This window comes from Castor canadensis, chromosome 14 (genome assembly GCF_047511655.1).
Source record: "Castor canadensis chromosome 14, mCasCan1.hap1v2, whole genome shotgun sequence".
NCBI classification, from domain to species: Eukaryota; Metazoa; Chordata; class Mammalia; order Rodentia; family Castoridae; genus Castor; species Castor canadensis.
The window spans coordinates 37,068,212-37,093,133 of NC_133399.1; the positions used below are offsets into that span (position 1 = coordinate 37,068,212).

At 34.0% G+C, this 24,922-nt stretch overlaps 1 protein-coding gene across 1 annotated transcript; it reads right to left on the reverse strand.

The window, feature by feature from the left end:
- Positions 1 to 9,104: 9,104 nt before the first annotated feature.
- On the reverse strand, positions 9,105 to 10,061 carry LOC141416251 (olfactory receptor 7D4-like). Its single transcript, XM_074053305.1, has one exon. It carries the CDS (start codon positions 10,041 to 10,043, stop codon positions 9,105 to 9,107), a length of 939 nt encoding a protein of 312 aa, XP_073909406.1. The 5' UTR covers positions 10,044 to 10,061.
- Between the last annotated feature and the right edge of the window lie 14,861 nt (positions 10,062 to 24,922).

A 24,922-nucleotide genomic window follows, 5' to 3' on the forward strand; every position in this document is an offset into this window, starting at 1 on the left:
CTCACTCATGGGGAGTCATCTCAGGAGAGGACTTGATGACAAACACATCAACTTTGAAGAACCAAAGAACCTGTAGTTGTAAATCTCTCAATTCAGAAAGCTTTGTCCCTCCCCCCCCCACACACACACTAAGCACATGAACTCATGTGGACCATATGAAACTAGTTGGTACTGACACAAAATCACATACATAAAACTGTGATTTATTGCAAACCACGAGGCCAGAAGCCACAACCTTGGGGGTGTGGAACATGGTCTGAGTCAAGTGGGAGACAGTTTGGGAGTAAGCAGGGACATGAACGATGAGTTAATCATTACAACAAGCATATGGGGAGTGATTACTGGAGTGGTGCCACCTCCTGGAGCTCTGGGTATGATCTGGCAAGAGTCAAGTAGAAAGCAGATTTGGAGTTCTCACACTCCATGGTGGTGAGTGAAGCATACATGTCGAGTGAAGAGGGAGGTAGCATTACTGACATGGCAAGCTCCACAAATTGAGTGGGGAGCAATCACTGAATCAACAGGAGTAAGGAACTAGCCTGAAGTAACTTGGGTTGTCTGGAGTCATCAGCTGCCTGGAGTTAGGAGGGGAATAAATGCTTCCATTTGGCCAACTTGCAAAAAGCATTTTCTGCCCACTTGCTGCTCTTGGGTTGTGGCTCAGGATCTTGCAAATGCTGGGTGGGTGCCCTATCAGTGACCTAAATCTCCAAAGCAGAGAAACCACTGTCACCTAATCTGCTGAGAGCACAAAGAGAAAAGACTGCTTGGGGTTAGATATGGGGAGAGAAATATTTTCACTTCCTCAGCAAGGAAGAACAAATTTTTGCTCACATTTTCCATTTATTTTATTTTTGCTCATTTTTTATTTCTTTTAAATTGTGCATTTTTATTTTCTAGCTGTTATTGTTCATGTGTTTCTATCATATTTTCTGACTATCTTGTCTCTCCCTGTATATTCCTTAATGTGTTCTTTCTCACAACTTCTAATAAATCCAGAACATATATTTCCCTCTTTCATAACTTTTCTTCCTATTTTGTTCCCCATTTTCTCTTCTTTTAGTACTTAATTTATTAATACTTATATATTTAAAATTAAACTTAAATTTCTCCCATAAGTACTCTAGTTCTTTTCTTTTATATCCTTATTTGGGGAGTAGTTAATGTTTATAACTGGTTTGTTGCATCTTCATAATAGCTTTGATTCTGAATTGCTGTTTTTGTAAATATTATATGCTTTCTCTCCTCTACTGTTTGGAGTAGTGAAAAAGATATCCAACATAAGAGATGTACAATCAAAACATAGAAATTCAAGTGGTAAAAAAAGCAGGAAATATGATTACTCCAAATGTTTACCAAACCCAAATAATGACGTCTAAAGATACCGAAGTGGCTGAAATACCAAAACTAATTTACAACTTTGCTTGTAAAAATGATTAATGAATGCAATGAGAAATAAAGCAAACAAATAAACACCATAAGGAAACTGATTCAAGATTTGGACAAAGAAAGTCAATAGCATGAATTAGAAAATCAGCAACAAATAGGGATTCAGAAAGAAATCCAGAAATGTTAAAAATGAAAACTTAAGAGGTGCAAGCCAAAGGGATATGCAATATATTTAACAAAATAATAGCAGAATATTTACCAAATCTTGGGAAAGAGTTGCCCATTCAGGTACAGGAAGCCTCCAGGACACAAAAGAGACAACCAAGTTAGAATCTCAATGTGACATATTATCATTAAAATGACTAGCACAGAGAAAAGAGAAAGAATATTGAAGGCTGTAGGAGAGAAAAAATGCATAAAGATAAATCCATCAAAATAACAGCAGACTTATCAACAGAAACCTTAGAAGCAAGAAGGACGTGAAGTGAGGTATTTTGAACACTGTAAGAGAACAATTTCAGTCCTAGGATACTATACCCAGCAGAACTATCACTCAAAATTGATGGAGGAATATAAGTCTCCCACAATACACAAAAATTAAAACAATATATGAACACCAAGCCACCACTACAGAAGATTCTGCAAGGAATTCTGCGCACAAAAGATGAAAACAAACAAAACCACCAAAGGACAGAAGTTAACCTCAAGAGAAGAGACAAGTACTCAGGGAATAGCATTGAATGGGCTGCAGACACTCAAATCCTTAAACAGAAAAACAACTAAATGGCAGGAACCACTGCATACCTATTAATACTAACAGTGGATGTTAGTGAATTCAACTCCCCCATCTAGAGACTGGACTGAACAGGAAGATCCAAACATCTGTTGTTTACAAGAGACCCACCTTATTGATAGAAATAAACAATGGCTTAGGGTGAAAGTCTTAAAGATTTACCAAGCTAATTACCCCCCAAAATAGGCAGAGTAGTAATACTTATATATCAGACAAAGTTTATTTCAAACTAACTTCAGTCAAAAGAGACAAAGAAAGTCACTTCATAACAATAAAAGGAGCAATAAATCAAGGGGAAATAAGTTTTTTTTTTCTTCAATTTTCATTGTATTTAACACATTTAGTTAAATTTATGAATAGGTACTTTATATATTTTGACAGTACTGTGAATTGGATTGTATTATTGACTACCTTTTCCTCAAGTTTCTTGTTGGTGTATAGAAAATCTACTGAGTTTGTATATTGATTTCTATCCTGTGACTTTGTTGAAAGTGTATAGAAGACAAGGATTCTTCCAGTGGACTATTTGGGGACGTTCAAGTATAGGATAGCATCACATACAAAAAGGGATCATTTCACTTTTCCTTTCCTATTTTGATCCCTTTTATTTCTTTCTCTTCCCTTATTGCTTAGCTCTAGAGTTCAAACACTACTAAACAAGAGTGGTGATAGTAGGCAATATCTAGTCTTACTCCTGATTTAAAAAAAATGATTTCAGATTTTCCTCATTCAACATAATGTCAATTATATTATCAGTCATACTTAGCTTTTATTGGGATGAGATATATTCCTTTTTTAAGCAGACAGTTATTTTAGCATGACAGGATAAACTTGATAGATAGGGAGAACATATTCATGTTTCTAACACAGGAAATGGATATAAGATGACTTCCATGTTCTGTCATGAGTTTTTAGTACTTTTATTATGGAGAGATGTTGGATTTTGTCAAAGTTTTTAATTTCTGGAGCTACTGAGGTACTTATCTGCTTATTTCCATAATCATATGTGATATTTATTAATATGGTATATGTTTTTTCTCTTATTGCTGTGTTGGGTGGGAGTACATTGTGCCATTTTAAAAAATTCTTTCAACATAGCAAATATAGCTTAGTTGATTTGAATTCCTTCATCATTCTCCTTTCTTCCCCCTCCCTGATATGTAATATGTTAAATATATTATGTATATATTGATTCATCTTTGCATTCCTGTAATTAAACCAAATTGGTCATTACTCATGACCAATTTTAATGCCATTCATTTAGGTTTTGAAGTACTTTATTGAGGATTTTGCATTTGCATACATAAAAATAATGACCTGTAGGTTTTTTTAATTTGTTGTGACTTTATTCAAAGTTTGTAAGTGTTAATTTCCTTTTTATTTTGTAAAATACTTTGAGGAGGCAATTGTGTAAATTTTTGAAAGTTTGTAAAGATTCAGAAGTAAAACTGTCTGGTCTGAGGCTTTATTTGTTGAGTGATTTTTCATTACTGTTTTAGATTCTTTGCTTATTATTTATTTGTTTAGGTTACATGTATCTTTGAGGTTCAATTTTGATAGGTTATATGTGTCTAAAAATTTACCCATTTCTCTCATATTATCCAATGTATTGTAATATAGTTTTCATAACAGTCCCTGATGATTCTATGGATTTTAGTGGGATCTCTTGTATTGCCAAAACATTATTTATAATTGTACTAGTACAAGTACTTTTTCTTTCTTTTGATTAATTTGATTAAGGGATTGTAAGTCTTGTTTACACTTTGAAAGAACTATTTTATTGATCCTTTGTAGTGTTCTTTTAGTTCCCATTCAATAATTTCAGCTCTAATCATTGCTAATTGTTTCCTTCTACTAATTTTGTGATAAGACTGACTTTGTTTTTCTAAGAATATAAGGTACATAATTATTTTTTCTTGTTTATATCTGTGGATATTACTTAATTTCAAAATTTACAGCAGTAAACTACTCTGAGAGATCCACTTCCATTTTATCCCACAGGTTCTGAGTTGTGGGGTTTTCATTTTCATTTTCTCTTAGCTAATTTAAAAAATTCCTTCCTTTTTATTTAATGACCCACCAACCATTAGAAAGTGCATTTTACATATGTATCTTTTATATAGCCTATTTTGCTATTAATTTGTGGTTGGTTTCCACTATGGTCTGAAAAAAATGCAAATCATTTCAAATATCAAGTTTGGTTACAACTTGATTTATATCCTAAAATTTAGCTATTTTGTAGGAGGTTCCATGGGATGTTGGGAAGAATGTGTGTTCAGGAGAATGTGTTTAGGAGAACTTGGTTGGAATATTCGGTAATGTCTTTTGTGTCCTTTGGTTCTACAGTGTTAATTCATTCTGAACTTTTGGTTATGTTTTATCTAAATGACCTCTCTACAGGTGAGTGGGTTATTGAGATCATAAACTATTACTGTGTTTATGTCCAGTAGTGTTTGTTTTATAAAACTGAGTGTATGAAGCTTTGGGACATATTTGTTGTCTATTAGGGAAAAACCTTACTAGCAAAGATACACACATACTGAAAATTAAAGGATGGAAAACAATATACCAAAGAAGTGGAAAATGAAAACAAGCAGGTGTAGCTATATTCACATCTAATGAAGTAAACATCAAAACTAAAATTTCAAAAAAGATTTCAATGCCACAATATACTAATGCATTGAATAAATTAATGGGATATACTGTTTGTGCACACAGTTTCATAAAAAAAACACTACCGTACATATAGGGACAAATAGGTTCAGGTGGAATAATAATGAGTATGTTCAGTACTCAACTGTCATTAATATTTAATATATCCAAGCACAAAGTTAACAAGGAAGCTTCACAGATAAACTTCACCCTTGAAAAAACAGACTTCAAGACATCAATAAAACATGCTATCCAACAGCAGCAGGCCTTACATTATACAGGAAAAATGGAATAATTTCTTATATTTTAAAATAACGAAAGAAACAAATTTTTTAAAAACTGGAGATTAAACAATACACTTTTGAATAATCAAAGAGTCATTGAAGGAAGATGGGAAGAAATTAAATAATTATTATCCTGAAATTAAAATGAAAGCTCAATATACTACTACATGTAGTACTGAAGAGATATGGCAGAGATGAACCAACATGGGTTGTAATACACATATACATGGAAACAACATAAGAAATCTCTCTGTTTAGATATCTTTATCTCAAACTAACACAAACACTCTGTTTGTCTTATTATCTTTAATATTTTCTCTTTGACAAAATTGGAGAACAAGAGAGTGGAACAGGTTCTGCCCAGTAGTGAGAGGGGGGCAGGAGTTGGCCCAAATAATGTATACACATGTAAATAAATGTAAAAATGATAAAATAATTGTTTTAAAAAACAGAGATTTCAAATACATACGTACTGATGAATTTCAAAATCTCAAGAAATCAAGAATGATGAAACATGGAAAAAAATCAGGGCAAAAAATAATGAAAAAGGACTAACGCATCAATACAAAAAAATACATGAATCAATTATTGGTTCTTTACGAAGATAAACAGGGTTGAAAAACCCTTAGCCAAACCAATGAAAACAAGGGTGAGAAGACACAAATTTATGAAATTAGAAAGGAAAAATCATAACATTACAACAGATAGAAATAGAACACAGAGAATCATTGTGGAATATTTTGAAAACATACTTCAGTAAATTTTAAATCCTTGAAAAAACAGAAAAATTCCTAGACACATATAATTTGCAAATTTCTATGAAGGAAATATAATAATAACATTAATAGATCTATGTGCAGTAACAAAAATTCTCCCAATAAAGAAAAAGTCACTCAGTGATGATTTCAGAGTTAATTCTACCAGACTGCTAAAATCTAACAATGTTGATCAAAGTATCCTTAAAAAACAAATAGAAGATATGTTACCAACTTATTCTATGATGTCAGTATTACATTGATACTAAAACATCAAAAGGACACAACAAAAAATATTATGCACTATTTTACCTAAGGAACATAGATGTAAAAATTCTTAATGAAATCCTCACAAAGTAAAATCAACACATTGAAATGGTAGCATACAATGACCAAGGTGCTTTCATTCCAGTAATGAAAATATACTTCAATAAACATAATATATCACAAAAATAAAATCAGGGACAAAAACTACATGATCATATCAATAAACAGAGAAGTGTAGTGACAATAAAAGCCAGGAAGAAACAAAGAGTAGAAGGGTCACATTTCAACATAATGAAGCCTATGTGACAAACCTAAGGCCAATATTATTAACAAATGGTGAAAATACTAATAACATTTTCACTAAATTAGAATCAAGACAAGTTTTTGACTCTCTCCATTGTATAATAATGTTTGATAACCTAGTGAGAACTTACATACTCCATGGTAGGAAAGCAAATCTTTGATTAGAATTTGTGAAGGACCAGAGCAGAATTTCTTCAAACCAACTCACCAATGCATACAATAACCACGAACCATGACAATCATCACTATCCATAAGGTTAAATCTAATTAAAACAAAAATATGATAACACAGCATGTCTCTAAGAGTGGCTATTAAAAGGAAGAATGATGAGAAGTATTGATGAGAATCTGGAGAAATGTGATTCCTGTACTTGGATAATAATATGAATTAGTATACACATTAAGGAAAATAATACAGGGGTTCCAAAAACATAGTAAAATTACTATCTTAAGATGCAAGAGTTTTCTACTGCTTGTATTTCCAAACCTCTGAAATTGGTATATCAACTTTTATGTTGAATCTTATTATCACTGCCACATTATTCACAATATTCAAGATACATAATCAACATCCTAAATATTATCATCAAATTAATTGGTAAATATATGTAATGTAATATATATGCATACATGTACACATATATGTATTGTATGTGCGTGTATCCAAACACACATTTGAACATTATTTACATGGGAAAGAAAGTATATTCTGACATTTTCTACAGCATACATGATCCTGTGTAAACTATATTAGGAGAAATGAGTCAATCATAGAAAGACAAAAATTGCATGAAGAAATATATATGCTGCTACAAAAAAGGGTAGAATTCACAGAAGAAAAGAGAAAAATGGTGACTACTAGAGGCTGTGTTGCAGGAGATGGGGCAGAGAATGATCAAAGGACACTAGATTTCTTTTAGATGGGAGGAGAAACATCAAAGTGATATAGTGTGCATGATGTTGACTACAACAAATATTGATAAGTTACATGATTGAAAAATATTAAGACATCCCATGGTATATTTGAAAAACAAATATTGAAGAAGAGTTTAGTACTTTTACTGTTTAAAGACATTTATAGAAAAAGTAGAACAATGTACACAGTTACAAAATGAGCAAAACCCTGAAGTCTTTCCTCCACAAATGTTATATCATTTGCCAACAACACATGAAAAGGTCTTCTATTATTCATAGATAAATATAAATCCAAAGCACAGTAACATAACTTGACACAGGAGAATACATTTGTAATAAAATTGAAAGTGACAAGTATTGCCAATGATATAAACATAAAAATTCTCACACATTAGAATTTAAAACATACCAGGTACTAAGAAAAAGTTGGCTATTTCTGAGAATGTTAAATATACATTTAACATAATCTTTCATGGTTCAGTTCCCATATATATTACCCAAATTTTTGTCAAGAATGTAGTCATAATGTGTTCAGCAACTTTAGGGAATGCATGATTCAGTTATTTCATAACTGGACAACTAGGATAGAGTGCACATACACAAACAAAACTGGATACATCACATGTGCTGCAATATTAGAAGAATGTCATCCCATATGTATTCTGTCATTGATTAGGATATAATAATATGATTAATAAATGTGCATACATACCCATCACAGCAATATTCAAAATAGACAAGAGATGAAATTTCAAAATGTCCATTAGTGAATATCTGGATAAATAGCTTGGGCTGTGCATATATTGCATATTATTATACTATTTAGCCCTAAAAAGAAATGGAGGCAGTTAACATTAATCAATAAAACAACTGAAAGGTAAGAGATAAAAAAAAAATGAGGACAGAAAAAAATAAAGGTGAGAAGGAGCCAAGAATGAAGGAAAGGTGCAAAGGAGTGACAAAGGATAGAGGGCAGGCAGGAAAGAAAAAGAAGGGAGGGAGTCAGAAAAAAGGGAAAAACCAAATCAGAAAGGATGGAGAAATATCTCAAGAGTTGTCACATGAATTATTTCACTGAATCAAATGAATGGACTGTTTTCGAAAATAGATTCCATATTCAATATTGAAAATCCAATCGTTGTTCTTAGAAAGTATAGGATAAAAAGTAGAAATGTGGACACAGTGTTCAGTCCAGTTTCTTCTCTTTTGAAAAGTATAGGGAATCAGACAATAAAATCTCAAAGAAATGTTTTCAGGACTACATAAAGTCATTCATAAAGGTAACAAGCAGAGCTGTGGGCATGGCTCAAGTGGTAGAATGCCTTCCTAACAAAGTGACAGGCAGAGTTGTGATATGGCAGTCATTTTGATTTAATGAATTTCAGCCCATTTCTTCCATGGAAAAATGTTCAAGTTTTGATGAAGATTGGTGATTTTTGATGGAACAATATCAGATGCAGATAAGAGTACTTTAGTTGTACTAGAACATCTCAGAAATGCCTGTTCATAACATTTCCAAACATGAAGCTACACGAACCATATAAAGGGAACAAAATTTAAAAGTAATTGCTTTCTAGAGTTTGGAGGGGAAACAAATATAAAAATATGAAATCCAAAGTAATAGGTTCTTTGTGACAATAAGAAAATAAGTTTGTGTTTTACCAAAAAATGAATCAGGATATTGAAATCCACAGTATTTTCCTTGTGAGCAGACAACATGCACTTATCTCTGAGTTTAGTAATATGTCAAGTACAACAGGCTGCTCTGCTGAGGAGTCTTCCCAGGGCCCCCTTCACGTCCTTGTTCCTCAGGCTGTAGATGAAGGGGTTCAGCATGGTTATAATCACAGTGTACATGAGTGAAGCGATCATATTTCCCTGGGAAGAATGGGTCACAGCAGAACTGAGGAGCATCCCAAGTCCTGTTCCATAGAACAAGGAGACCACGCAGAGGTGAGATGCACATGTGGAAAATGCCTTATATTTGCCTGTAGTTGAAGACATCCTCATTAAGGAAGAGACAATCTGAGAGTAGGAAAAGAGAATCCCAGTGACAGAAAACATACCCAGCAGGGCAGTTGCTGTATACAAAACAATGTTATTGATATGGTCATCAGAGAGGGCCACGTGAAGAATGTGAGGAAGATCACAGACAAAGTATGGGATTTCAGTGCCAATGGAGAATTTCAGACGCATTAACAGTAGAAGGTGAAGCAGATCAACCCAGAAAATGATGAACCAAGATGTAAGAACAAACAGGACACAGAGGTGAGGGTTCATGATGGCCATGTAGTTCAGGGGGTGACAGATGGCCACAAACCTGTCATAGGCCATCACAGTCAGCAGAAAATTATCCATCCCACCAAAAGTCATTAAAAAATATACCTGAGTGAGGCACCCTCTGTAAGAGATGCCTTTACTCTGTTCCTGGATGTTGACCAGCATCTTTGGGACTGTGGTAGAAGTGAAACAGATGTCAACAAAGGAGAGATTACAGAGAAAGAAGTACATGGGGGTGTGGAGGTGGGAGTCAAAGAGAGTGGCAAAGGTGATGGTCATATTCCCAAGTACTGTGACCACATACATGGACAGGAACAGCTCAAAGAGAATGGGTTGAAGTCCCAGACCATCTGAGAGACCCAAGAGGAGAAATTCTGATGTTTCTGTGTCATTTTCTATTCCCATTTACTGACTTCTCTGCTTTAGAAGGAAGCAACAAGGTAACTCAACATATAGCCAAATGAGAAACTCAGAAATAGTCATTTTACAATCTCACCCATGGATGATAAACAAAATACATGAGATTTTTCTCCTGATAAAGATTTCCTCAGCCATGTTGTAGACAATTTTCATGTAACACTTACATGAGTATTCACAATTTTATTGAATTATCAAATTCTCTCTTTTATCATCTAATCATTGGTTTTATTCCTTTTATTGATGGTAATTGTATTTTGAACTCAGGGCTTCACATTTGCTAGGCAAGCACCCTATCACTTGACCCAATACCTTCTAGCTGCAATTACAGACTTGTACTATTACACCTGGCTTGATTGTTGAAATGGAGTCTCGCCCATTTTCAGCATGGGCTGGTCTTGAATTGTGATCCTCCTGATCTTTACCTCTCAAGTAGCTGACAAGTATGAGCTACTAGGCCCTACAATCTTCACTTTTATCACTCTATATGTGAACCTATGATGTTTCAAATTAGTTAAAGACACTTCATTTCTTTTATATTGTAATATCTTATGTCATTCTAACAACACAGGACATCTATGATAATTATTTTGAAAAGATAATTCCCCCAGTGTACAGTATAGGTTTGTGATTTACAAACTCTATTCTTGATTCAAATTCCAGAAATGAGTTTGGCCAGTTCTCTTATCATCTGTGTAAATATAATATATCATTCAAACTCTGTTAGCCAAAAATACACTGCCATAGGAATAGAAAATGTTCACTAAATAGTAGGATTGAAGAGAAAAATTAAATGAGACAATGCTTATAATTTGTCTACTCTGATTACTGTGATATACATTGGGCATTTTGTGAAAGTCAGATTCTGTTCTTAACATCACAACAGATGTCCCTTATATGGCTATCATTTACCAATGTAAACAATGGGGCAGACTTCAAGTGTAGCATTATTGTCATTGTTAATACAGAAGGTTGATACCTCCTTTGACTGCCATATACCACTACTAACTGTGACCTAATTCCAGAGAACGCATGGCCAATGATGTTTTCCAAGAAAAGTGAAAAAGAAAGTGTCCTAGAAAGGTATGAATAAGAAATAAAGATACACCAACATTACAATCATATACAAGGAATGTGTGATTGTGTGTGCTCATGTGTTCATGTCCTTGAGTGAATATGTACTTTATTAATATTAGTTTAATTAATGGCAAAATATATAATTGACACAATTGAAGCAATTATTCAGAAGTTAGAAAAACTGAATCCATCTTGGAATAGTAGAAAGGAAATGAAAACAGGAAAATAAATATGCATGCTTTCTATTTTAAAAAATGATCAACATTATGAATGTCTGAGAATAGTGATTATTTAAAAATAGACAGGATTGACAAAAGAACATTCATATCTTGTAAGCTAAGAGAGAATTGTCTGCAACTTAAATATATGGGCAGGAACAAGAAAGAAGGCCAAATGTTAATGAGAGAAATTAAAGAATGATGAAATACGTTAGGCTGAATGAACAGCATGTGTGATTACATATCAGACAGTGAAGTTGATACAGGAATTGATTTAAGAAGCCTGTGTGACAAAGAAATAGCCTACCTTACACCTTTCAGTATTTTTCCTTGATGTTCCCCCCACTCTCAAAATTACTATTTATTTGTAGGAGTGATACTTTGACAACTTAGTCTCATCATTTGCTTTTCATTGAATTAGAAGTATCCTTTCTAATTGAAGATGTTGAATAAATACATATTGGATTTATGATACATATTGAAAGTAAAATCAACCATGTCACAAAAATTAATTTAAAAAATTAATACAGGCCTGCCTATGTGTGAGAAATTTAGTAAAGTTAAAGTGCTATATAAGTATTTTATAAAAATAAATGGTTATCAGGTAATATCATTTCTATGTATAAACACGGAACATTGGTTAAAACAATTCACTACCAAACTTGGTCAATGAATATAAATCTATCCACAATTACAAAAGAAAAATGCACTTGTGAAAAATTATCCAGCTATCACTGCTCTGAGCAAGGTTTGAGATTCTCATTAAGCAAAGATATCAAGGACAATACCACAACCCATTAAATAATTTTTGTTTGCAAATAACATTGAGCTGGCACAGTGACTCAAATGGTACAGTGCCTGCCTAGCAAGACCTGAGCTCAAACCCACCAAAAAAATTCTTCCCAACTGCACTGAACAGGAGATGGTACATTAAAACATTAGAGTATTTGTGATAAATTCATGAAAATGAACTTTCATCATTTGATATTTTCTACAAATTTAAATGGATTGGTAATAGGAAGAAAAGAAATTTGACTGAGTGTTGAATATCAGAAATAATTACTGTTAGATGCTACTGTGGACTGTAAATGAGAACTACAATATAGAACTCATAAGCACTACCAATAAGAGGAATCAACCAGTAAAAACAAGAAAATTCAAAAAAAATATGGACAAAAAGACAGTATCTCATTAATAAAAAAATTTGGTGAGTATTTAGAGAAAAATAAAATTGGCTGCAAGGTACCAAAAAAGGAGCCTAAATTTTTGTAGGAAAGAAGTAATAAGTATTAAAGACTACAGAAAATAAATCAAGGAAGTAAAAATAAATTAAGGTCCTAAAATGTAAGACAAGGAAATCCTACATTACCTGGGTGATAATAATCTCAGACAAGGAAATCCTACATTACCTGGGTGATAATAATAATGTCTACCTCTGAAGCTTTCTTTTCTCCGTTGTTTTATTTACCTTCAGAAAATCCACATGGGTTTTCACAGAGAGCAGTGTCAGAGAATAGCAGCTATCTGGCACCTGGGACATGTTTAAAGTTTCTACTGTCTCAATTATCAGACCCCCTCATTACATCAATTGATCTACTGTCTTAACAATATGCAAATAGTTGATCTTCCCTGGGGTTAAAAGAAAAATGGAAATGTTTCTCTCATTTTTCTGTTTATTTAGGCAGCAGTAGGATGAGCTAGAATTATTTCTTCTGGAGATAAAATTCTTTTTATTCCTTTGGATTGATTTAAGAGTCACAAGATGTCCCCTAAGGAAAGTTTAACTTCTTCATGAAGCAAATCCAAGGAAATGTCTCTCTGTGGTGATTCTTTAAAGACACATTTGAAATTTTATTCATTATATTTTTTAAACATCAATAAGATTTTGTGATTAACATGGCAAGATAATATTTAGAAGCAGTGGACACTGTGAAAAGATATGTACAATCTCTATATCTGGGACCACTGTAGCCATTGTAGCACCAAGAGTCAGTTTAAGATTGGCATCACTGCTGCCACTGCTGGGCATGACTGCTTGGCTGGTATAATACTGGAGCATGCATGAAAACTCTTAGTGAGATTAGCATAGCACTGAGGCACACTGTGACTGTTGCTGCTGAGACAGTGCATAATTGAGTTTTAGCTTGAATGTGACAATTCAATTGGTTGGTGCCAATGCAGACTGCAGAATGTTTCTGCTTGCAGGTGTTTAGGGTTAATATATGTTCCTGGGGCTGATCTAGAGCTTAAACACAGTGCGTACCAGCCTGCAATCAAGGGCCATGTACAGTGCTGGGGTTCATGGAAGTAGGCTAGGCTACGTGTTCAAGGAGAAGTGCTGTTCTTACTTTTCACTGTTCTTCCATAACCTAGACTGCCAATGTTTGGGCAAGTATTTCATATATAATGTAAAATTGTCTTCTTTCTTCTTTTCCATTAATCTTTTCTCATGGTATCAACAGGTACTGTGATTTGTTACCTTACTATCTTAGATATTTTGAATGTCTTTTTCATTTGCAGATTATTATTTAAGTTATTCAAAATTATTCAATTTCATCACATTGATGTGGATCCAAAATGTATCTCACATGAAATTTCCAGCAAGTCTACCCAGGTCTCAGTCTTTTCCCCAGGGAATGAAATGGCAGAAACATGTACAATGCAAGCTCACTCATGAGACAGGATCAGACGCATACAGGTTGTATGACCATAGACAATGTGAGCTCATTCATCATGCAGGGATTGGCAGGATTGGGAAGGACTTTCATTAATAAGTGAATGCAAAATAGGAAATTGAAAGATCATGCTTGGACTCAGTCAATGATTTCCTTGCCTCTTATGATCTATTTGATATATTTTTCTATGTATCCAATTCTCTATCTTTGTAATGACACTTGGGCATACAGATTAATACATTTCACTCTTAAGTGTATATCATTAAAGGCAGACAGCCACAAGTAGTTACAATTCCAAGAACATACAATACAAGGCAAAGATGTTCAAATCTTATCTTTCAGTATATACTAAAGTTAACTCAAAAACATATTAATAGATCAGATACAAAAGCTAAAATCATAAAAATTTCAGAAGAAAATAGAATGTTCTCATTGGATTCTGCAAAGTATTCTGAAATACAAAGCATGTTAACAAGAAAAGCAAAATTCATTATAGTACTCTTCAGTGAAATGAAGCCTTTGTTATGCAAATGGCACATAAATCTGTAACAAAGAACAATGGAACAAGATAGAAAGCATAAAAATGATTTCAGAAATTTATAGATAAATATTAGTTCAATTATTTTTTTAAATAAAGGCAATCCAAGTTTATTCACCATACATGTAACAAAGGTCATGCCAGTTTTTGGAATTACAATGATACACATGATTAAATATACCTAACTATATTTGGGATTTACATGAAGTATAATTTTATTGTAAAATATTAATGATGTTTTGTTATAACACTTTGTTATGTAATAATTCTTCACCCTTGTCTTCAATCTCCAGTACTTTCTTCTGAATGATCTTGTCTACTGCTGACATTTTCCATATATCACAAAACGTAAGAAATGAAGGTTGGAGATATACTGATGTGTGTAGTAAGCTATCGAAAAATGGGTGATGGGAGATATAGGGGTAAGGGATAGTAATGGAAGGTGTCGAACAGACCAACCTAAAGTATACTGACAGTGGGCATACATTGAGATGCACCTTTGAACATCAACTCAGATATATATTAATTTGAAGCATTTAGTTCGTTCTTTTTTTGGGGCTCTCTTGTTCACATATGGTGGCTCACATGTAATCCTATCTAATCTGGAGGCATAGATCAGAAGGATGATTATTTGAGGCCAACCTAGGCAAAAAGTTAGTGAGATTATCTCAAGCAATAAAAAACTGACATGTCAATGTGATCCTGTCATCTCAGAAGTGTGGGAAACAGAAGTAGTAAGATCTCAGTCCAGGTTGACCCATGTATAAACATAAGACCTTGTTCAAAAAGTAACTAAAGTGAAAAGGGCTGGGCTTATAGCTCAGGTGGCAAAGTGTGCTCTGAAGAGCAAATGCAAGACCTTGTATGCAAACACACTTTCTGCCAAAGAAACACGAATATCATTTTGTTGAATTTTTCATCTAAATCTGGAACTGACTTCTTTATTCATTTATAAGTTTCTTTGTCTCTTTTGGGAGGAACTGACAATATCTAAAATCAAACTTCTGATTTCTTTGTCAACCATTTTAACCACTTCAGAATACATTAAATGGTTACAATGAGTTATGGACTTTGGAAGAGTACTGTTGCTTGTGTTTCAGCTTTGTGATTCGCAAATCTGTTGGGATGGATATCTCTTCTTGTTTTATACGGGGGGTCTTCCTTAGCAAACAATCTTCTTTGTATTGTTTATATTAGCATGTAATTGTTGTAGGGGAACTGTGACATTTCCATAAATGAATATAATATAGTCTTGTTTGATTCATTCCCTTTATTGTTCTCCCTCTTCTCTCTGCCTTTTCTTAAAATGACTTCAACAGATTTCAATGTTTCATATTCATATATGTGTAGAAATACATAAACCATATTTACCTTCCATTACCCTCCTCATCACACAAGTACCTTCCCCTTAATATGGCCTGTTTTACATTCCTGTCCTTCATTGTTTAAGTGTCTGTTCATTGGTAAGTGGGGCTTTGTACTTTAATCAGTCTAACCCCGCCTCTATTTTCTTCTAAGGTATCACTCTGGGGTGAGAAAGCAGAACAGAATGAAAGCAAAAACAAAATCAGGTATTTCAACCTAGTAAAATTAAAATGTGAATAAATTACTACAGTCTCAGTAAGGATAGATAAGAAAGTAGGAAATAAAGTAAATAAAATTAAATTATCAATTATGAAATTAATATTAATATTAATATTAATGAGAGCTATGGAAAGCAAGTGAGAGAAAAACAACATAGATAAGAAAGGAAAATATTCTAAGAAAAAATGAGAAATCACAGTGAAAGGAAAAATAAAACATATACAGAGCCAAACAAAGCAATGAAAAAACACTCAACAGTCCCTATTTGCTTAGAACATGGAGAATCAAACTGCTTCAATTTCTACTGAAGCTTCTCATTTTATAGAATACTTTTGTTGTAGTTAGTAGGAACCCACCTATTCCTGGAGCAATAAGACAGAATTTTGATGTTGTTAGAGCACTGTAAAAAACTATTAAAGCATGTGGCTGATAACCCTTTATTGGAAGCACCCTTCTGAAAAATTATTTTTCTTTAAATATGTTAATATGGTTGGGGGCTGTATAAACTTAACTCAGTATTGATAGCTGTTAGGACATTCAATGGGTCTCTGGCTGTACTGAGCAAAGGAGTGCCATACAGACAGCCAGACTACCACCAGGTCAACCCTAAAACATGACTCAAGCTCCAGACAGACTGCCCCAGTAAGCTAATTACAGTAGACTTTTTGCCACCACAGCAGCCACTTCTACTCATAGAGGAAGAGTTTTTAGCCAACAGAAGACCTGTAATAGGTGTAAATTTGGTCATTTGTTTGTTTAAAGGAATGCCATGGTTGTTGTAAACATGGTTCTTCATTTGCATAAATAGCTGCCATGATTTGTGCAAACAAAATCCTTCAGTATTATAAGACACTGCCATAATTGGTACAAACAACATTGTCATCTCCATTTAAGTTTATATAAACAGGTTATTCAATTTATTTTGTGAGCAGTTAGGAGACACCCTCTTGTGCTCCTGTGCTGACCCCTTGTTATTGCAATATCAGGTTTCAATAAAGGCTTTCTCTTGAGTAGGTCTTTCCTACTCTTGGTGAGATGGTAACATGAAGAAAAAGAAAAGAAGCAGTGCCAATGAGAGAAGTAGCAGCAGTATCAGAAATGAAGTTTTCACGTCAACTGGTCAATTCTAAGACCAGCTAAGATTTCATTTGTAAAAATGCAAAAATGTAAAGATTTCATGTGCATAAAAGAATGTCAGTATTATTGTAAACATGATCCTTCAGCTTCATAAGAGGCATTCTCAATGGTACCAACCACCATACAGGACTTGTTTTACCCTCCTGTCCTCCTTTTTTGAGAAAACTGATATTTTTGTTTGACATATCTATACAGAAAGTTTAATTATGACATTGTCATGTATGTACATTATCTTTCCTGAATTGGTTCATCCCTTCCATTTTTCTCCTTTCTACTTTAGTACTCTTCTTCTTGTGATTTCAACATGTTTAAAATTCTATATTCATTCTTATGGAGAAAGTCCATTTTCTTTTATACAACAGACCACCCAAGGCACTTTTTGAGCATTTCAGTGACACCCTCTTGTGCTGTCTCTTGGAGTTGCAATATCAGATCTCAACAACAGCTTCTCTCAGGTGGTGTTGCTTGCCTTTGTTGAGAAGTTGACACAAAGAACAAAAAAGAGAAGAAGAAATAGCACTGAGAAAAGTGTCAGTGGCAGCAAGAAGGAAGGTTTCTTGGGAATAGGGCAATATGAAAGCCACCAAGATCTTCCTATAGCAAGGAGTGGCATAAGGCCAATAGAAACTGTTTGGCCTGGGGGAACTGAGAGGAACAGTGGTGATGAGTACCAGCCATGGGCAGATACTGAGGATGGGAAGACAGCTGTGAAAGTAAAATTCATTGCAGCAGCAGAGGATGCTGCAAAAGTAAAGCTGACATTGGTGGCAAATATGAAACCGACAGTTAGGTGTAGGTGGAGTGATCCATTCCCTCCATAGGTGTTTACTTAGGGCACAATAGAGCTATATATCCTAGGGTCTTAATCCAGAACCCTAGGTCCCAATGTCATGTGGCTGTCCTAGCTGCCTGGAGCCTCAGGTCAAACTTCAATTCTCACACCAGATGCCACCACCCTAGCCATCAGGGACATTAGGCATGATCCCATATGCGTATTTGCTTCCCTGTCAATGACCCAGGACTGACTGCCATTTCCCAAGGTCACCCACTCTGCCACCAATTCCTGGAAAACAGGCAGGACCTTCTTCTCACCTGCCCAAGATTTCTATTTGGGTAGAGCAAAAGGACCCTAGTCAGATCGTTTGTTACATTTGGTCAGGGGCAGCAGGGAATTTTCTTCTTGAGGCACAAATAGCTAAAAGCAAGTGTTTGGTCTCTCAGTCCAACACTGTCATGCTACAATGCTGCCTGGTGGGTTGAATTCCTGCCAGGGTGCTGAGAATCCACACCTATCAATATGGTGAGTGAAAGAGCATTCCAGTGTGTAGAACATCTGTTTGTATGACCACGCTACCAATATATCACTCTGCTTTATGCCTGTGGGCATGGGAGATGCTGTAGAGACAGCTGTGGTTCTACCACACATCTCAGCTCTGGAAGTGCAGAAAAATTAAATCAAGAAATATAAACTGGGGTGGGGTAAGACATAGCCACTTCTTGCCATGGGTTTACAAATGCAAACAAAAGTCTCTGAGTTTTTCCAAATGTTCATCCTCTGTTCCCATATGGAAGCTCCTTTTGGTTCTCTCTGTAGGGAATCCAATTCTTGCAATGTAGTTTATGTGCCCTAATCCAATCATACCCATTATTCTGGATTACACTAATTTTAGGGAATGGCTCCTTTATCCAGTAAAAAGGAGGTGTCTTTGGACTTGGAGGTATAAAACTGCAAGGAGAAGAGCTCAAGGAATGGCCAAGCATAGGTAGATCACCTGCCTAGCAAGAATGAAGCCCTGATTTCAAGCCCCAGTGTCATCAAAAAGGGAAAAAAATGAAAGAAGTACTGGTAGCTTGATTCAAGTACTAGAGTGCTCACCCAACATATATGAGCCACTGGGTTCAATCTCTTGTACCACAAATAAAAAGGCAGAGAATTCTTCCCTTTTTAAATCACATGTAATCTTTCAAAGTAAAGGGTTTCAGTTGTAACATTTCCATACATGTATAAAATGTACTTTGAACATATTCACCACTTCTATTACCTTGTCCCCTATTTTCTACCCTCACTTTTTCCCCTTCCACTTCTACTTCCTTATAAGGCTCCTTTTTACCTTAATGTTTGAATTGATTATACAAAAGAATGAATTTTCTTTTGATGTTTTCATGCTTTCATTGTATGCACTTTGCAAATAATCACCCTTGATCACCCTCTGTTCCCATTCCATTCTCCATCCACCATCCAGCTCCCCACAGTTCCTCCTTCTGCTTTCAAATCTTTTTTATTTAGTTCTAGATTGCACATATGAGAGGAAAAATACATTTGTCTGTGTTTGGCTTATTTCACTTAACATGATAGTCTCCAATTCTATCCATTTATGGCTGAATAACCCTGCATTACATATAAACATATACATACACATATACACACACATATACAATATACATACATATCTTCACATATATAGGTACATATGTGCATATGTGTGTTTGTGTATGTCTCACATTTTCTTCCAGTCATCCATCATTGTGCACCTAGGCTGGTCCCATGACGAAGCTATTGTGAATAATGCCAGAAATACAAAAGTGTATGCAGTTTTCTCTATTGTATGCTGACTGATTTCTTTCCAGTATATACCCAGGAGTGATTTATCAATATCATATGGTAGTTTTTAAGGAATCTCTGTATTGATTTCCATAGTGAATGAACTAGTTTACATTCCAACCAACATTGCTTAAATTTTCCAATTTTCCAATATGTTCACCATGATTTATTGTTGCTTGGTTTCTTTATCATAGCCATTTTGCCTGCTCAATTAATTTGCCCACTGTGACTTGTGTTATTTGTTTTTTAGGTATTTAATTATTGAGAGTCTTTGTATAAACTGGATATTAGTCTCTTATCAGATGGTTTATTGTAAAGATTTTCTCCCATTCTTAGACTGTCTGTTCACTCTGTTAATTTACTTCATTTGATGTGCAGATGCTTTTTAAGTTTATGGAAATCCATTTATCAGTTTTTGCTCTTATTTCTGGAGCAGCTCGAATCCTATTCAGAAATAATTATCTATGCATGTATGTTAAAGCAATTTTCTAGCTTTTCCTCTAGTACTTTCAATGTTTCAGACCTTAGATTAAGGTTTGTGATCCAATTTGAATTGATTTTTGTTGATGGTGAGATATAGATATAGATTTGCTATTCTACCTAGGTTTTCAAGTTTTCCCACTACTATTTGTGGAAGAGGCTGCCTTTGCTCCAATGTATGATTTTGTCACGTTTATTTAGATTTAGAGGGCTTTAGCTGCATGGGTTTATTTCTGGGTCCACTATTCCATTGCTCTACATGTCTGATTTTAATCCAGTAGTATTTTGTTCTGTCACTAACTCTGTAGTATAACTTAATGAATGCCATTGTGATTCCTCCAGCATATCTCTTTGGTTCACAATTGCTTTTGACAATTGGGGTCTTTTGTGTTTCCATTTGAAGAATATAACTGTTTTTCTTTTTCTGTGTCTTTGAACAATCACATAGGAATTTGAATGGGGATTGCAATGAATTTACAGATTGCTTTCAGTAGTATAGCCATTTTGACAAAGTTAATTTTGCCATTCCATGAATTTGGTAGGTTTTTCCATCTTTAAGTGTATTCCTTAATTTCTTTCTTCAGAGTGTTGTATTTTCCATTGGTTTGTACTTTTGCCTTGATTTGGATTATTCCTAGGAATTTCAGTTTATTGAAGCTATTGTGAATGGAATTTTCCCTGCTTTCTTTCTCATCACATTTATTATGGTATATACAAAAGTTACTCATTTCTGTACTCATTTCTGTATATTGAGTATGTATCCGGATGAAAGTGTTTATTAGCTCTAAGAGTTTTCTAGTGAACAGCTTAATGTTTTTAAGTAAAGGATCATATTATTTCCAAATAATATTTTGTCTTATTTCTCTCCTATTTGTATTTGTATCTCTTTTATTTCTCCCTTTTTTATTTTTGGCTTTGACTTCAAGCTCTATTTTAAATAAGAATGAGGAATGCATACAACATGATTTCATTCCTTATTTTAAAATAAATACTTTCACTTTTGACTTAAAACTTTTAGAAATTCCTCTTCCACTTCCATAGGCAAAAGGTTTCATTTTAAGACCTCTCTTTGGATGGTTCTCTGCCACAGTCCCACTGAGCAGGCTGGGAAGTATATGAGGCCCCTTCTTCTGTGACTGATGGATGTGAAGATCGTGCGTCTCCTGCATACAACTAGAACTTTGAAGATTCTGAGGCTGAAGAGCACACCAAATCTTTTCTCTTCTGCTTAAAGGATGAGTGAGGGGTATTTTCCCCTTCCCTATCATGTTGCTAAGCATCTGATATTAGTGTCAATTCTTTCTTCAATTTCTAGGGAACTGGACAAGGGAAATAATAAAATTCAATAAATTAAGAACAGATATCAAGATCACATACTGTTAGTGTTTCTACAGAACAAAAGTGAAATCTTTGAAAAAAATGAAAATTCAATTTTCAGCAGTTCTAAAACAAAATATAAATAAATTTATGCAAGATTGTAAATAAATACTACACTACAAATTATAAAACAATAGCAAAAGAAATTTCAGAAACAGATAAATGAAAAGATAGAAAATATTCATTAATTAGAAGACTTAATACTATGAAAATATTCAAGCTTCCCATATCATTCTCTAGATTCAGTGTAATCCCTCCAAAATTGTAATGCCATTGTTTAATGTTATAGGAGACCAATCAAAAATTTCATGGGGAGCAAAAAAGACACAAGAATCATGAAAGCCAACTTCACTACAAAGACCAAAGCTGAGCTGGATGCCAGTGGCTGACTCTGTCATCCTATCTGCTCAGGAGGCAGAGTTCAGAAGAATCGTGGCTTAAAGCCAACCTGGGCAAACAGTTCTCAAGACTCTATCTTGAAAAACCCATTAAAAAAACAGGTTTGGTGGAGTGGCTCAAGGTGAAGGCCCTGAATTTAAGCCACAGTACTGCAAAAAAAAAGAAGAAAGCTGAAAGCATTGTACTAGTTGACTTTAAAGCATAATTCAAAGTTCCAATGACAAAAGCATCAATACACTGAGATAAAAATGGATGCTAACACCAATGAAACAAAATAGATGGCACATGAAAAAACTATGAATTTAGAGTATACTTATTGTTAACTATAATCCAAGAAGACATAATTACTAAAATTTGGTCTATGAAATGAAAAATGATGTTAGGAAACGTTAATAAGCACATCCAGAATTAAACTAGTGCCTTAATTCATGCCATCTACAAAAATAAACTCTAAATGGACTTAAGGGTTAAATGATCTGAGTGTATAAATCTGTTACAAGACAGAAAACTCAATAACCTTGGTCTGGGGAATGAGTTTTTGGCTATATCCTCAAAGCATTGACAAGAAAAGTAAAAACAGTGAAATGGATTATATCAAACTAAAACACTTAGGTACAGTAACAAACAATGAAGAGACAACCTAAAGAGTGGAAGATAAATTTTGTAAACTGTAATTTTTGATTAGGAGTTAATATCTGATAATATAAGGAAATCAAACTACTCAATGATAATAAAACAAATAACCTAATTTTAAAATGGACAAACATCTGCACTGCCATTTCTTCAAAAAAGCTTAAAAATTGCTAACAGGTATATTTTAAAAACTCTTAACATCACTGGTCACAGGGAAAATGCATTTCAAATCTACCATATCATATTACAGTATCAGTTTTGAAGAAACCAAAGATTTTTGTTGATAAGAATGTAGAGAAAAATGAATCAATGTTTAGCATTGGTTGGAATTTATGTTAGAATGACAATACAGAAAACAGTAGAGATGGACAGAGCTGGGGAAATGTTGGGCAAGTGACACAAAATTCCAGTTAGACATGAGGAATAAGTTTAAAGATAAATTGTGAAGCATGAACACTCTGGCTAATGATGATATACTGTTTTGTTGAAAAATGTTAAGTAGATATTTTCTTCTCCCCTCAAATTGATCACTATGTGAGGTGATGTGATATTACATTTGTAGATTTAATCACTGCACAATGTAAAATACTTCTGAATATCATGTTGCAAATGATAAACACATAAATCTTTTTTGACAACTTAAAAATAAATGGAATTTTAAAATAGACATGAGATAAAATGAAAAGAAAGAATTATCCTATGTAACATTGTGGACACAAAATGTTTAATAAAATCTTCAAGGATTCTTCTAAGGAGGTGTTAAACAGAGAGCTGTTTCTTATAATTTGTTCGGCGTAAGAGGTAAACATTACTTAGAGTCAACTTTGTGACTTTGAAATAAAACTAAAGAAAACAATAGTTTCTCCTTGGACAAAACACATAAATCTCACTCTGTGCTACCCAAATTGGGTGAAAAAACTCTACTGTGTGCACTTCTTTTTATCCCAAGAGATCTTAATTGTTTTGGGACTGAAAAGACAATAGAACAATTTACTTAATGAGGAGCTCAGAGAATTCAGTTTTAAGATAACAGGACTACAATTTGGCCACTTTTACCCCTTAACTCTAATTCTCTGGTCTCTGCCTACGTGAAAACCCATGTGGTCTTCCTACAGACATGCAGGGGAAGAGGAAGCTTCCATTACAGCCAGTAGAGAGAGCTGGTTTGTACCTGTGAGAGTTGGGGAAATAAAAAGGCAAATAAGAGACAATGTGGTATTTGACCTTTGTATAATAATTAGAATGTGGAAGGAAGACATGTATTATTTTAATGTATGACAGTGAAGTAATTCAATTTTAAAGGAATTTCAAAGGAGTTTCCATTGAAACTTGTCTTTTCCAGGCTTCATCTCTTTTCTTTTCTCACTTTTGCATTCTAGAGCCTCTTTTGAATTGGTGTTATTTTCTGGAGTCCCAAATTCTTGTCTACACTTTTGTAAATTGTAGTGGCTAGATTGCCTGAATATAATTATTTAATTATTACAACTCACCAAAGATTTAATATGTAGAGGGTGTTGTCCAATTTGTTCCAACATTTATATTCCCTATTTTCTTTCAGATTTGATTTGCTGATTAGCCCTTATAAGTTTTCATTTCACCTTATTTTCCACAAGAGATTCTACCAGTAACATCTTGATTTACAATGCTCAAAACTTGTCCCAATTGCCTTTTTCATATTACCAATCCCTTTAAATATTCATGAGAATCACAGTATTGAAGTTGGAGGAGTTTATTTTTTCAGTTAATGAATTTAAAACAAATATCCTGGTTTTTAATGCTACATTTCCTGCTGGCTATTGTTCGAAAACAGTCATCCATTACTAGGTTGGAAAAATTGTCCTTGGTGTCTTTGTTTAATAAGAATTTTAGCCACTGAAGCTCACCGCAGAAATAACTATTGATCATTCACAAACATATTTTTTCTCCTAAGGACTGACATTCATGAATGAATTTTGTAATTAATAATGTTAACTAGTATCCAAATGCCAAGCAGTTACCCATTATAATTCATACTACGTGCTCATCAATGTTATTGTTTTAAAATAGATGTAAATATATTTCTTTAAATTTTAGTGTTCAATTTTGTTACTATATTAAAGGATGTGAAAGTCATGATTACGTATTATGATATTGTCATTAATTTTGTT

What these genes read in the sequence shown, in the direction of transcription:
- LOC141416251 (XM_074053305.1), bottom strand. Translation starts at nt 10,043, where the DNA reads ATGGGAATAGAAAATGACACAGAAACATCAGAATTTCTCCTCTTGGGT.